Source organism: Telopea speciosissima, chromosome 3, assembly GCF_018873765.1.
Source record: "Telopea speciosissima isolate NSW1024214 ecotype Mountain lineage chromosome 3, Tspe_v1, whole genome shotgun sequence".
In the NCBI taxonomy this organism is placed as follows: domain Eukaryota; kingdom Viridiplantae; phylum Streptophyta; class Magnoliopsida; order Proteales; family Proteaceae; genus Telopea; species Telopea speciosissima.
In genome coordinates, this window is record NC_057918.1 from 3,682,857 (window position 1) to 3,699,102 (window position 16,246).

General features: G+C 34.6%; 1 protein-coding gene across 1 annotated transcript; it reads left to right on the top strand.

Moving 5' to 3' along the window:
• Positions 1–8,000: 8,000 nt before the first annotated feature.
• LOC122654350 (ribulose-phosphate 3-epimerase, cytoplasmic isoform-like) lies at positions 8,001–15,254 on the top strand. The gene is made up of 8 exons (XM_043848412.1): positions 8,001–8,218; positions 8,961–8,965; positions 10,699–10,761; positions 10,861–10,967; positions 11,088–11,185; positions 12,194–12,286; positions 12,364–12,405; positions 14,904–15,254. Exons 1-8 carry the CDS (start codon positions 8,099–8,101, stop codon positions 15,057–15,059), a joined length of 684 nt encoding a protein of 227 aa, XP_043704347.1. The 5' UTR covers positions 8,001–8,098; the 3' UTR covers positions 15,060–15,254.
• The last annotated feature ends 992 nt before the right edge of the window (positions 15,255–16,246 follow it).

Below are 16,246 nucleotides of genomic sequence, written 5' to 3' on the forward strand. Positions count from 1 at the left end.
TAGGATCAGTTGTACTTATCGACATTTGTTCTTTTCGCTTTCAGAAATACTCCCTCTCTTGTGAATTTCTTATCTAATGAATATATCTCCCATTTTTTGGAGGTCTTGAGTACGAGTCTCTGGCTGGTACCTTTCCCATTCTCCATTCCCCCTTTAAAAGGTAAAAATATATATAAAAGCACCTAATTCCAAAAAAAAAACACAGAATGTCTCCTATTTCATTAGCGTGATTCCCACTTTTAGATATCCTCTATTCTTATTGGTGTGATTTTCAACCTCTATCCATTAATTATAATTCAATACTCTTTCATGATTTTACCACAAAAAAAAAAAAAAAGACAATAAAATTTTCCTCCGCCCAAAAAGAATGATTCACCCACCATCAAAGGTTTACAAACCCTTCTAAAGATTTTTGTATGTTTCAGAATACCTTTACGATATCGCTTCTCGCCCTCACCCGCCCATTGGTGAATGAGGTCCCAATCACCTTGGATAAGGGAAACTCAGTCCAAAATAAAATTACTTTTCTCTCTTTCAATTTTTTTTTTTTGGGTAACAAAAAAAATTACTTCTTTCATGATTCGTGAAATATTTTTCCAACATTATTGTTGGTTAGTTACAACCTCTACAGGCTACAAGTGGTCCAATTTTATGTATCTCTCTTTCTTTTTTATCGTCTCCTTCTTCTTCTTCTTCTTCGTTGCGTGAGGCTGTGGGGTGATGAGACTTTTAAAGCGTGTGGTTGCACTCATTCATCAATGATCAACTAACCACCATATGGTTCTATTAAAGAGAGATGATAGAAATTTCCAACCTAAGAAACAGGCAAAAAAATGATGCAAATCCAAGGCCAGGTGGGTCCAATGCTCTGAACTCAACCACAGGGTATAATATATAGCAAGAGGGCAAGTCCAAATGTTATATGGGACGAAAAAAGTATATATTTTAATTTTAAAATCTTTACTCAATTGCACGATCCACCATGTATTTTACAGTATAATTTTAAAGCAAAAGGTTTGGTGTACGATTATGCATCATATATAATCGAGCACCAATCATGGGATGGGAGACAATAGAGGATCGAATGAATAAAACTCATATTTAAACCATCGTAACCCTCCCCTAATTTTAATGAGAAAAGTTTAATTAAGATTTGTTTTGACAAGTTTATGGATTTGTCTAGGCGCTTCACTATTTGTCACTTCATAATATATGAGTTTGATTTACGAAAAAAAATAATATATGAGTTTGTTCATGTGATAGAGGACTCCACATTCATTTAAGTGTTTAAATTCCAACCCACAATAAGTAAGGAAACTGTCTCAGACTCTAATTCAAAGTTTTTGTAAAACTATGAAAATGCCATCAGATAACAATAAGTATAAAATAAAAAAGATGTCATCTTTTGTAATTTTAGACATTTTTTCTACTCATTCTAAACTGAAATTGTAACAAGAAGATATTTGCTTGGTCTTGAGCAGAGGGAAGCTACCCTAAAGTGATCTCTGTCCCTTGAAATGATTCTTATCCAGGTGCATTCATTAGATGTTTTTTGTCGGCATACACTGTGCTCCTAAAGAGGAACCACTCTTCCATATATTAATTATGATTTATGTTTTTTTACGAAAAAATTTATGATTTATGTATTTATTTAAAGATGAAATTTTTAGAATCCATTACTTTTCTTTTCTTTTTCTTTTTTAAAGAAAATGATTTTTTTTTCTTTTCTTTTCTTTTATTTTTTTTGGGGGGGGGGGTTAGTTAGGAATTGGGGAGTAGAATAAATTGTTTGTTTCCACGGTTGTGTGTTTGGTACTAGACACCTAACATTTCCTAAATATGCTTTTCCTTCGATTGTTGGATTTCGTTTAAAATTACACTCATTCATTGTGGCTTAAGGAAAACTCGATTATTACACATAACAAAAGCCATGAATCATAAGGGTCCATTCTTTTATTTTCTATGTTTTTTTTTTTGGGATAGAAAGAATCCATTCATACTATTAAATGAAGATATGAGACAAAATCGATAAGCCTCTTTAACTTGCTTCTTATCTCATACAAAATGATATAAAAGGGCATCACCCACAAAAGTTCCCACATCACAATGTTAAACACCACAAAAAATATATATTTTGAATAAATTATTTATTACCCTTCTTTGTGTTCTGGGCATCTAACTTTGTTGATGCTAACATCTAAAGGTTGACAGGTTTGTGAGTCGCAATAAAGAATCAAAAGATATAGGTGTTTCAAATTTTGTTAGACATCTCCATCATCAATCCTATTCAACATGACACACCCTCTTTGGTGTCAAAAGTTGGCTCACATCGATATGTCTAACCTGAATTGATCGATCGAAATCCAAGATCAGTTCAATCGATTATTAAACTAGTCAAGTTCAAGTATCGATTCCTACCATCACCCAATCACGATTGATCAAATACTATAATCGATTGATAATCAACCTTTTATGGCCTGATTAGCCCGATTATAACTTGTTTACTGCTCGTTTAAAGACCCCTTCTACCCAATTATCAATTAATTTGTTTAAAGTTTGATTAGCCCAATTACCTTGAGTCTGAGTATGGACTGATAATCAATTGATCGAATAGAAACATGCCCATGCCATTGCCATCGAGGTCCGATTACCTAAATGGGTGAAAACGATGCGAGACCTTAAATTAAAAGGGACCAATTAGGTCCTATCGAAACCAACTAGACCTAACCGGTTGACCTAATAGTTAGATTCTATTCACCCATGGTGAGGAAATTTTTTTTGATTCTGCATGATGCCAGAATAGGAGAGAATTTGCACGCCATAACATAGGCATTGTGGAGAGTGGTATCATCCATATGGAGCCTCGTGGTTAGAGTAAGTGAGAAAAAATAATAAAGAACCTATGTGAGAGGGATTTGGCGTCATTGTAATTCTTTTGCCCTAAAAAGAAATAATGAAACACAAACAACACTATAGACCCTGTCGTTTAAGAGCTGCTAAGGTATAGCATGCAAGGTTTACCACTACTCCAACGAGTAATTTCCGGCCGACAATTCATGGTGCGGTTCATTCGATGGATTTAAGTTTAAGGTTTCACAAAAGATTTAGATTTAAGGTCTCAAATTTTCAAAGTAGGGGTACTTCAATCAGCCATAGGTTTCATGGTTGAAGTTTCATAATTTTCATGATTTAGGGTTTCACAATCCAAATTTATTGTTTCAGTTTAAGGTTTGTACTTTCCATCAATTTGATCGAAATCGGCTTTGATTAGTCTGAAAAATTCCTAGAATCAATAGATTCAAAAGAATATACCAATGATTCTGGTATTTTATCCATGAAGAGAAGACACCCAAAACCCTAGAAACAGATAAGAGGGAGAGTCCAATTAATGTGTCCCTAATTTCAGTTTTTTTTTTTTTTTTTCAATTAAAGTTTTCTTTATGACTTCTAGAAGTTCATTGAATAGGTGTCACTTTATTATCCACATAATTTCTATCAAAAATAAATAAAAATCAGTCCCATAATTAAATGACATTTGTGCACATAAATCATGTGGGTCTGCCTTGACAAACTCTAATATGGCATAGGCAAGAGGATTCAAATCCAACATCCTCTTATTTTTTGGCCGGAAAAATCCAACCACCTTCAACTACACAATACATCAAGTAATTTTATTTTTAAGGGAAATTTACGTCTATCATCCCTGTATTTTCAAACAATTACATCTATCACTTTTAAAATTTTAAAATCACATCTGTACCCTTGAATGTTAACTCTAGTTATATTTTGAAAGGATAATTTTGCCCTTTCTTATTTGTTGTATTATGGACATTTAGTTAATATTTGGGTGACTTAACTGTTCTCATCTAACGATAAGGGTACGTTAGTTAGAATCTTTCAAAATACAGGAAAGGTTTATGAAATAGATGAAATTCTAAGAGTGATAGACGTAATTATTTGAAACCACAAGGGTGATAAACGTAAAATGTCCTTTTTTTTAAGGTGAATAGTTCACTAGTTGGTGGTGCATGTAAAACACGTAGTTGGAATTATTGCTTTCTTACGGTGTGAATTGTCCAAAATACTCTCAGAATAATGATTTTATTTCTAAAATACCAATCCTTCGATCCCTCGCCATTTCTTTAATATTATTTTAGGCAAGAGATTGTTGTCAGTAGTGTAGCACATGCATTAGTACGGAGCCAATGAAAGCACGCGCAATGGTATCATCAAAGATGTCATTTTTTATTTTTTTTCATGGGGGCAAGGCAGTATTTTTATGCACTCCTGTGTCTGGATAGGAACCACGCGACTAAAAATCGTTATTTTGCCCCATTATTTTTGGGGCACTGTTATCTGTGCCGCAGCACAGCCTGCACCCAGGCTCATGGGGGTGGGCGTAATGACCACCCTGCCCTCCTACACAGGTTGCCCATGTGCCTGGGCGCAGGTGTGTTGCAGCATAGAAAGCATTCTCCCATTATTTTTATAGAAAAAAAACCTCTGTCTGGGAGTGTGACTTACGTCAGCACTACCAGCATTCCCATGAGTCTATTTCTATCCTCCCCATATGAAAAGACTGACAATCCAATCCAACCAACCGTCCAATCAACCAAAATATGATTCACTTTTTCCATCATGGTTTGATGGAACGATTTTCCTAAACTGCGGGCGTAGGAATAACCTTAATGGACATGAGATATGTGTCATAAACGATTTTCCTTAGATCTCCTCCGGTCGAAGAAAACTATCTCCTTATTAGATTAGTCAAGAAAGAAATGTAAAAGGCGAACCGGGGTGGAATTGGAAAGCAACACTTATCCACCCCATCTATCAAAATGGGTCAATTTATTTGCCAAACATTGACCAAATCACACAGCTTTTTCATTCTTTTTTTTTTTTTTTTTTTCTCTTTTTTGTGACCAACTTCCTCCATTGACTATGTGGTGGGACTTGGGAGGACTTGGGAGATTAACAAAAAAAAATTTAAAATTAAAACCAATATTGATCAACCACATACACACACCTAACCATAGAAATATATTGTATTGAAACGTTGTTATTGTGTCTATTGCATTAATTATTTTTTCAAATGTCGTTAAGGGTAGGTAGCACAAAGAAATGTCTACTAATGCTAATTTTTTAGATGAAAATATATTTTAAGAATCTTCTAAGTGGAATATAGAAACTTATTTTGACATAAAATAAGAGAATAAAAAGAAGGCATTTAAAATATGAAACCATATTTTGACTTTATTTGTAATTTTTTTTTTTTAAACCCTTTTAGTGCAACATATATATTTTTTTCAATAATATTAAATCTTGTCATTTCATATATTTAGTTATGCACTAGACAATGACATTTTTTGTAATGACATATGATAAATCATTTTAAACTTATTTAAAGGAAAATCCTTTTTTACCCTACCTTAAATAACTTTAAAGACTGACAAGTTTGGAAGAATGTTACATGTTCTAAATACACATATAGAGATATCATTTAAACAATCTCAAGAAAGAATTAATAAATTAAAATTAATTTCATCTTAAACAAACATAAAAGACACAATTTTACAATGGAAGCTATTATTTTATCTCCAAATATTATAAAATAAATTATACATAATATATTTTACTTATGTTCATTTATGTTGAAACAAATGGAGCATTAAGGTTAATTTCATCATTTTTTTTAAACTAAGGGTTGAAGGATAGGTGGCAATGAATCATGCATATGTGTTTTGTGTCATGATATTGTGAAAATTTGTGCTCATTGTCAATGGATTTTTTTCAATTATTACTAATGGAATACCAATAAAGTCATGGATCATGCTAAAATAAAAAAAATAATAATAGATAATAGATAATAAAGTCAAAAACCATTCATGGGACATGCCTCTTCAACAACCCTCTACCTCTCTCAAAGAAAAATAAGTTAGAGAGGGGGAGGGGAGTATTATCTGCCCGGGAGCATGGCTCCTATGCCTGCACAAGATCCAATCAATGCCTCCTTTTTTTGTTCAATTTATGAAGTAAGGAAGTCATTTTACAAGGAAGAGGAGAGAGACAAACACAAGGGTGCAGGTGGAGGAGCCACACTCCTGGACAAGAAAGTTTCTTAAAAAAAAAGGGAAAATTTTCATACACGGTCGTGTAAGCCGTGTATGTGATAAGATAGGAGTTTCAAGGCATTAATTAATGGGTGGGGATTTATGACTTTTCCAACTCTTTGTGAGAGGCCCTCTCACATACACGGCTTACACAACTGTGTATGAAAACTTACCCTTAAAAAACATGACTATTTTTATAATAAAATGAAAAAAAAAAAATTTATGTATTTATTAGGATATATGTACCCTATACAAAGTAGAGAAGTATCTATCCTACATAAATTTCTCGCACATGTATCACATCCAATGTATATGAAAATTTGTGAACAATTATTAAACCATAAGTTCCCCTCCTAATGGAGAAAGGCAATGATATAAATTCCACAAGTTGAGAAGGTCATAAGATCATGATGGAATTAGGCTCATTGGAATTGACCAACAAATCCAAATCTAAGAGCATAAGAAGTTCATAGATGTACAGTATAGTCTATCATAAATGCCACATTGCCAAGCATAGGTAGATTCAATTTAATAGGGTATTCTCATAATTATTTAATTGGTAAAAGGAATTTTGTTATTGATAGTCCTTAAGGCTCCATCTGGTTGCAAGAGGAATCAAAGAGAAAGGACGAAAAAATTTTCAAACCTAAAAAAAGTACCTCATGTGATTGTATAAACTACTTAAATTTCTTACCCATATTTAGTAATGATACATTTTACATGTAATATTTATTTTACATTTTAAACCAAAGGGAATTAGATGCAAGGTAAAAATAAAACAAAATTTAATAATCAAATATGGAATGATTTGAAGTTAGAGATATTATCATATGGGATAATGAATACAAAATTTTCTTTCTTAAACATGAAAGTTTCACTTTTCTTCCCTTTAATTCTCTTTGCAACCAAATGGAGCCTAAGGTGTCAAATAATTTGTAATGCAAAATCGACCTAGAATGTATTACAAGAATGCATATCAAACACAACCTAAATATCGTATCAAATTGGCCGATCATTTGTTATGTATCGATATCAATGGAGCCTAATATCAATAAAGTTGGCTGATATGACCAAAAAATAGATTCTTGTTTATTTCGAATCGAACTGATAACCAATTAGTATATTGGTATTGGTGTCCATTCAGGATACAGATCGGATCATATCGGCCTATATCGGGTGTAAATTAAAATTCGAATAACTTTTTGGCCGATAATTTTGAGCCTATGTATCGATCGATACGACTCATACGATACCAATATCAATCCATGCCTGCGACGATACCAATTCCTCAAACCATACCCCCTTGGGGATGGTTGATGATAAAGGAACATGGGAAAATTACATGATTAGCTACTTTTGGGTTTTCATTTACAAAACTGTTCACCCTATGTTTGAGTTAACAAAAATAGACAAAAACCAGTTAAGGTTTACAAAACTGGACAAAATAATGTCTCTCCCTCTCACACTTACTTTTTAAGACATTTTTACCCCTGTCATTGTCTTCTCGCCTAGGCATCCTCCGTTCTCTGTAACCTTACTCTTGTCCTAGTCACTGTCATTCTCTACTACCCCAAGTAACAAAGGGAAACAAAAAAGTATTTTTCAAAGGGAAACTATCGAGAAAAGAAGGAGAGTCAGTGTTTTGTTAGTTTTGTAAAACTAAACTTGTTTTCGTCTATTTTTATTAAATCAAACATAGGGTGGACAGTTTTGTAAATGAGGTGGACAGTTTTGTAAATGAAAACCCAAAAATAGCTAATCATGTAATTTTACCAAGAACATTCGGAAACGCAAGTCAAAGTAGTCGATTATTTATAGTGGTTGGTATCGTCAGGCATCCTGTCAAAGTGAGGAATAATTCAATTCGTGAATTTTCTGTCGTCTCTCTCTCTGCAATTTTCTTTTCACGTTCAGGGGAGTCGTTCGCTCAATCGAGCTCGGGAAGAGAAGCGGAAGAAGAAGGAGTTGCTTCATTAATAGTTCCAAAAATGGAGACTGCAACGGCTAAAATTGCACCCTCGATGCTATCATCTGATTTCGCAAATTTGGCATCGGAGGCCCACCGCATGTGCCAATGCGGCGCCGACTGGCTTCACATGGATATCATGGTACGTTTCATGATTTCATTGTTGGTTCTTGCTATCCTTTCTCGTCTTATATTCATCATCCATGTTCTCTTGTATTATTTGATATCTTTTATTGTTAATTAGAGCTCCTGAAATTCTTATTAAAACCTACTTTCAATCTCATCTCCCATCCTTCGGCTGCAAATTCTATCTGTCTCGAATATTCCTTAAAATTTTAAACTCTTTTAGTCTGTATTTATTTAATCCCTGAAGATTTGTGGAATCAGCCATGCTAAAACGAATTCAATTCTTCACCGAGATTTGAGGAGTTCACACGATTTAACGCTTGTGAAGTATTAAGTGACTATCTAGTTGGAATCTTGTCAGTCAACTAAAAACAGATCTTCTCTTGGACTCTAAAATTATGGAGGACCTGTCTTGAACTGATTGTTCTTGCTTCCCACTTGGGAAGTGTCTTACTAATTGTCTGATCTATTGTCGGCATGCGGTTCTTAAACTATTCTCCTAATGGTTTATCTAATTGTGCTCTATATTTCTTCACTTGTTCTATTCATTTATAATTTATTTCTTTATGACTCTGTCTAGGACTACACAGGGGCTGTCAAATTAAGACTCACTTTGACATTTCTCTCTACCTGTCTGTTTTTAAATTTCTTATGTCATGCTTTAAGATTTTCTGAACAATAAATTATGGTATTTTGAATTAAAAATTTTGATATATTTGTCTAACAATGCTACCTGTTTTTTGTTGGTGTAATTGCAGGATGGGTAGGTCAAGCTGTTTCTCTTCTACTGTAATACCTTGGACTTTCATGTGCCTTACGCATTTTGGTCATGTGTAATGTAGTCTACTTACAGTACTTGCAGTTTTTAGATGTTTGCAAAATGCCTATTTTATCATCCAAGGTCTATGGGAAACATGGATAAAGTGCTTCCCTCCGCTGTTCTTTGTGTTTTTAAAGTTCCTTTAAAGAACATGATTGGTGTTTTCATACACTTAGTGTAAGATAAGAAATCAATTGTCTTGTCTCGCCTACCTACACTGAGAAAATTAGCTTCTGGAAAATTTAGCTTTTGAATTGATTACGACTTGTGAGTATTGATACATAGAAATAGGTATAGAAAGGGAGGACTGAGGGAAAATATGGAGATTAAAAAGCATGAAGTGAGTATTAGACAAGATATTGTTTGAAATCATTAACTGTATAATTTTTTCATTTCTTGCTATTCATCTTATTTATATTGTATAAACCCTTCTTGGATGTATTTAGAATAGTTAGGAAGGTTCAATATATTAAAGCTTGGATTTTGGCTCCGCCCCCCCCCCCCCCTCCCACATGATTTCTGTTCTTTTGAATTAAGCATTTGGTTCTATTATGGTCATTCTTACAGCTGTTTCGTATTTTAAGTGTACATAAAAGGTAATTTGAGTTTTATTAGATATGTTTCTAGTTGCTTTTTGTTTCTCAAATCAATATGACTTATTTAACTCTTATACCAACTACTTGGGGTAACATGGAGTCATTTGTTGCCATTGTACTCTATCTGGCACCATGTCGTCTGTTCAATCACAAGCTTTCATATCATTCTCACATTTCAATCACGCAACTTTACTCAACTAATGCAGGATGGTTATAAGAAACCAACTATACAGGTAATGTGGGAATCACCCTCTAATTAGAATATGGTCAGCCCCTTCTGTCAACAATTGTCATTTAATTAGATGCAACTACAAAGGGTCAGATAGAGGAATCTAGGATACCATCAAATTTGAGTTCAGAATGATAAGGTCAGGATTGAATGATCTTTCAGAGGAGGGTTTAGTCGGATCAATAGGGTTGTGGTCAAGAGAAAAGTGCTCTCTCGTTGCTTCCGAGAGGTGCTCTAGAAGAAATTCAGATTCCTAGATAAAGTGTATACTCATCAAAGTGTATAGGTGATGGATGGTAGTTGGTTGGTCCTAAAAGGATAAGGAAAGGGTGTGGTTAGGATTATGGTGACCTCAGCATGTTCGATATGTAAAAGAAATGAATATCTTAACATATGGACTTAAGATGGTTGAATGCTGGAAGAGCACACATTTAACATGGAGTAGAATGAGACTAAAATCTGTGTCTGTGTCAATAAGTTTTGTTTTTTTTTACTATGTTCTGAAAATTTTAACTAATATAAGTGTGAACTTTGGAGTTAGGAAAAAATTATCATGGATATCATTAGAAATATTCTAGTAGTGCTAATTTATTTGCAACCAACATCTAAGTTAAAAACCAAAATTTTTCTTAAGGATATCTTCATCCAAAAGATATATAATTGAAAGACTATTTTTTTTCTTTTTCATTTTTTGAAATATTAAGGTCATAATCTTTGTGGATTCCTAATCTTGCTTTTTGACCCATTAGTTACAAATGATTGCAAAAATATGACGAAAAAATTTAGGTGTCTATGTTATCAAAGCTTTTTAATGGAAGGTGTGTTTCTTACAAACATTTCATTCTTGGTAGGCACTTTGTCCCAAATCTTACCATTGGAGCTCCAGTGATTGAGTCATTGAGGAAGCACACTGAGTAATGCCTTCTTTTTTTCTGCAGTTATTAGTTTATCCTTGCTAATGAGAAGTTTGTAATTGTTATTTAAGAAAAGTACATGGTTATCCTCTTTTATAGGATATTTCTGGACTGCCACTTGATGGTTACAAATCCTATTGATTATGTGGAACCATTAGGAAAAGCTGGTGCTTCTGGTTTTACTTTTCATTATGAGGCAGCCAAAGGTAGGTTTTCACATTTTCTAAACTATTGGTTTCCTTGCAATCCCTTTATCTTCTTCTTCATCATCTCATCTTTTTCCTTTTTCTGTCTTAATTAATTAATTGTCTAGCAACTTATTGCAGATAATTGGCAAGAACTCATTTCTAAAATCAAGGCAAAAGGCATGAAGCCTGCGGTAGCAGTAAAGCCTGGAACTCCAGTTGAAGAAATTTATCCTCTTGTATGGATTGCCTATTTCCATCCCACACCCTCCCTTTTCCTGGATTTTCTACTCATTTTTAGTTTTGTGAGTCGCGTGGGTTTGAGAAAGTTTCTCTAACCTGGGTTGCTATGAATTATGATTTTGTGACCCTGCCCACCTTTGCAAATTTAAATTAATATTATTTTAGAATTCTTTTACTAGTTAATATTTTTTTATAGGTGATGATAAAAATATATTAGATAAAGAGAAAGAGTCTATACAAATGGATCAAAATTATGCTGGCATGTCTGAGTCTCTTAAATCAATTTGTCAAGGAAAAGAAAAAGGGGGGGGGGGGAATGATGAAAACAATGAGTTGCTAGAAATCACAATATATTTTCTTTTCTTAGGGGACAAGAGATTAGATGGTCAAGTGGTTCAAGTCCTGAACTTTTAATTTTATTTTGGATAGTTTGGTTTTTTTAGAAAGAGGAGGAAAAATATACAAATTCTACCAGTTATTAAGTTATACAATCAGAAAGAGATATCTGAGAGAAGTTTATGAAATGTTGAACATAAGTATCCATGATAGGGTAGAGTATAAGGAATGAAGCTTTACAGTTCGGAAATTATGCGGCTAGTTTTTTTTTTCCATCCAAACTTGATGTCTACCATGTTGTGCAAGTCTGCTGATGGCTGATATGAATTATGTTAGCAAAGTACCGGGCCTTTTTTCCCCTTATCAATAAAATCTGCACTTATCCCAAAAAGGGGGAAACTGGATAAATATTAACCTGAGGGTCTGTTTTTCAGTTTCTTTTTTATTTTCTAATTATAGTTGCACCAGCAGTGGAATTTAATCGGTTCAATGGAATGTTCAACTGCCTAAACCCAACTCAATGTTCTATATAAATAAAATATTGTTTCCTGAAAATCTATTACAGGTCTGTGCAGTGTCCATTAGTCAAGCTTAGTGCTACTATTGTTGCTATTGATTTGGAAAAGCTATTAAATCAAAATAATCTGTTGCAACTTCTTGCTCTGCAGGTTGAGAGTGAAAATCCTGTTGAAATGGTCCTTGTTATGACTGTGGAACCTGGATTTGGTGGTCAAAAATTCATGCCAGAAATGATGGATAAGGTCAGTTGCTTTCTTAGTCATGTTTTCATGGTAACTCTTTTTAAAATTCATTAATCTCTTTTTTTTTATGCATTCAGGTGCGTACATTGAGAAAGAAGTACCCCTCTCTTGATATAGAGGTAAGATGTTCTCCAGCATTTAACTTCACTATCATTATTTATAGCTTACAATATTGTTCCTTATGATGCATGTCTTCTTCTCATATGAGAAAATACCTATCTTTGTAAAATTATTTGTGTGTGAGAAGGTAATCAAGCAATATGGTTTTAGATAAAATTCTGAGTGTCTGAGGTGATTGATGTTCATCAAGCAATTATGGTTTTGGAGAAAATTCTGAGCGTCTGAGGTGATTGATGTTCAGCTTATGTTCCCTTCTCACATTACGAAGTCTTCATATATCAGCCTGCGAAAGAATGGTCTACCTCCACTATACCTGTATAATCCTCTCCTGCCTTCTGATTAGATAGTCAACCCACCTGCCCTCCCAGCACAGAGAGAAAAGATAGAGAGCTTCATGAATCACATTCTACCTTACCACTTCTTTTAGTACCATATAACCTGTTAAAAGCATTTATTTCTTTCTTGCCATTTCAATGCCATCCTTTCCCTTTCCCTTTGATACGTCTCAATTTGTACCACATCATGCATTATTTGGCTTTCATTACACATGGTCAAACTTCCTCTCAGCTACTGGTGCTTCTCCTAAGTTTCTACATCTTATTTTCCATTGAATATTTTTATATCTGATTCTATCCTTCCTAATCTTTAACACTCATGCATTTCAACATTTTTTTCTTGGGCTGCGTCGCGGGGGGGGAGGATGGTGTGTGTGTGTGTGTGGTGCATGCATACATATTCATCATAGCTGTACTCTTTTTATGTATATGTTGTTTCTGTATTGCTCTATATTCAGCTCTATAAAGCACTACTGATCTTATAATCATTCCATATGGTTTTGCCTTTAGTTTACATTATGTGTTGATCTCAAAACATTCCATAAGCAACTTTCTATTCAGCTCTAGTTGTAAGGGAACCACTTTTCTCTCATGACTGAGAATGAACCAAAATAAGAGAAATTACTATTAAATCATCAACAACCCATCCGTCTTTCCACATTATATGTGAGTGTGTGTTTGAATATATATGAGGATTTTCTTATTGACACCCCTTAAGATGTCAAATAATTTATAATATTATTTTTTTGCCCTCTTAGTATAGCACACTTATTCTTTCAATGAGGATAAAATCCTATTATTTCATGTGTACTCGAAATACGTGACAGATGTTGAAAATGACATAATGATAAGTACACTCCCAAATTATTTTGAAAAGTGAACCTCTTTTTTTACCCTTCATTTAAAAAACTTTTGGGAATAAGACAAGGGCATCCAAAAGAAGGTTACGTGTTCTAAATACACCAATATATATATATATATAGATAAGTCAAATTTTATTAAAAGAGGCACCACTATAATGCGATAGGCTGGAGAAGAGCTATGCAAAAAGAGGGACTCGGAACTAAGCAAAAGACTTCCAGTCCCTTTGGATCTTACTAACAGTAAAGCCTCTATAAACACTTTATATATAGTGGCCCACAACATCATTTCACATTAGCTTGTTAGTTATTCTGTAAGAAGGCTAAGATCAATTGTTAAAGAGTGCACACGACTATATTTCATATACTTTGCTTTTCCCTTGTCTCATTTTAGAACCTTCTTGTTTGAAACATGAACATCTCTCAAACCAGAACTATATCATCAGCCACAGCTTTAAGAACCAGAAGCGATAGCTTCTAGTTAGTTCAGTGGATGAGATGGCTGCACCCCAGCTCACTCAAGAATGGAATGGCAGTGGTCCGCCGGCCTAAATTAGTTTAGTTGTCTGATTCTCATATAAACCATGAGTCAGACCAGAAACTGGAAAATTCCAATAAACTGAAATAACCGGCCCTGTTTCTGGTTTTTATAATTGTCTCTGCGGAAATCAGCTTAGGTTATGGCTCTCATCCCAGATGTCTAGTCAAACTTATCCATGACTAATGTGAAGAGCTGCAGGCAGCCCTGATGCTGACATGTGTATTTTTGTTTTTCACTGTGATTGGAAATACTTTGTCCCTTCCCATCAAGGTATTTAGAGGCACTTAATTACATTGTCAAAAGGGACTGGAAGTAATTATGGTGGATATGCAATTACAGGCCCTGAATTACTTCCCATGTATTACTGGGAACCTTTTTGTTTTGTAGAACCCACCAAATGATCTCTAAGTTAAAAAGAGCCACACAATAATCTTTCTTGTTCTATATAAGTTTTCTGGTTCATTAAAATAAGAAAACAGCTTCATTAATCAATTTTTCTAGCAAAATAACAATGATCATCGAAAAGTGGTTCTGGTCATCTGATCAGGCTTGCTCTGCTGGAGTGGATCTCATAGACCACCGTTCTCCCTTGTAACTGCTGCCAATTATCAGTTTTTTGGGTGGTGGACTACAGGGTCTTTTCTTCTTTCTTAAATGCCCGGAGGCCAAAACCAACTGGCTATTGATGGTTTTCTACATAATCTGCTCCTTCAGTCTGTCGTATTTTCCTAATTTGAAGCATGATCAACTTGGACATGCAGGTGGATGGTGGCTTGGGAGCTTCAACCATTGATACAGCAGCTTCAGCAGGGGCAAATTGTATCGTGGCTGGAAGTTCAGTATTTGGAGCTCCAGAACCGGCCCATGTTATATCTGCTATGAGGAAGAGTGTGGAGAATGCACAGCAAAAGAGTTAATACAGATAAATTACATTGTGGTGAATCTGGTGATTCATTTTCTATCAATAATCTTGTTGTCTGTACAAATTTCCTGAAATTGATTTTGTATTGATATCTGAATGGAAAATTTTCCATCGATAGTTTTCATGCATACAACGGTCTGTATGTTGTACTGAAATCTGAGTGTAATAAAAATCAAGTGATTTTTTTTCCTCCAACTTCAAATCTTTATCTGGTTTTGTTTTACAAACTGTTGTTTAGCAGAAGGCTGATATGCAACTAGAGCTTTTCACTGTACCATGGAAGGATGAGGAGGCATGGAGAAATAGTCAAAGAGGTACATGAAACTACAAATGGGATCTCAAATCTTGGCAGTAGATATTTCCTGACTGGGATTCAACTTTGGGTTACTTTTCCACTACTACAGTATTCTTTGTTCAGTTGATTGTGACTGGGATGCAACTTGGGTTTTGGCGTGGTGCACGTACACTTTTGACCCTGTGCACCAGTTACTGTAGCGGCAAGACCTTCAGTATGCCCTTGTTATGGTGCCATTGTGAAATGACTCGTTGATCTTCGAGTCCCAATCTCAAGCATAATGTGAACGTTGTCACCTTCATCCATTGATGATGTTCCTTTCGCTTCGCTGCTCTATCAGACTCCAGAGATTAGAGATGTTGGTATACAAGACATTCAGTGGAAATCTGTCTGATCACTGATAGATGCTGTTTCCTGATTCTTATGATTAATCCCCCAAAAGAATCCATCTTCAATCCTATGTTTGATTCTAAGTTCATTCATTAGTACTTTCCCTTTGCTGTTAGTATTGGTTGGAAATTTAAGTGGTGTTGTGTTTAGAAGTTAGCTTTGTCCAGTTGTATTTAGGAGATGATCCTCTCCTTTCTTAAATTGTTCTTGAGAGAGCATCACTTTCCAGGGTTCAGGCTCTCGGCACAGATGAAGCCTTGTATCAATTTCAGCATCCAATAGAACCAGAGAAGCTTGATCGACATGTATCCAAGCTTCTCCAAGAATCGGACTATCAGCCTTGGTGATCAGATCATTCAGACCAGTGATCAATGTCTTGCCTGATCTCAAGAACATTAGAAAACCGGTCTAAACATGTGAAGAGCTTCATAGGAACAGAAATTATAATGCCCCGAACTCAGCTGTATCATCAAACAGAAATGCTAGTGCTACGAAGA

Bases quoted from the DNA above. Each gene is read 5' to 3' on its own strand.
- LOC122654350 (XM_043848412.1), top strand. From the start codon at position 8,099: ATGGAGACTGCAACGGCTAAAATTGCACCCTCGATGCTATCATCTGAT. The intron at 10,762-10,860 runs GTAATGCCTTCT...CCTCTTTTATAG, and splicing joins TCATTGAGGAAGCACACTGA to GATATTTCTGGACTGCCACT. The intron at 11,186-12,193 runs GTATGGATTGCC...CTTGCTCTGCAG, and splicing joins TTGAAGAAATTTATCCTCTT to GTTGAGAGTGAAAATCCTGT.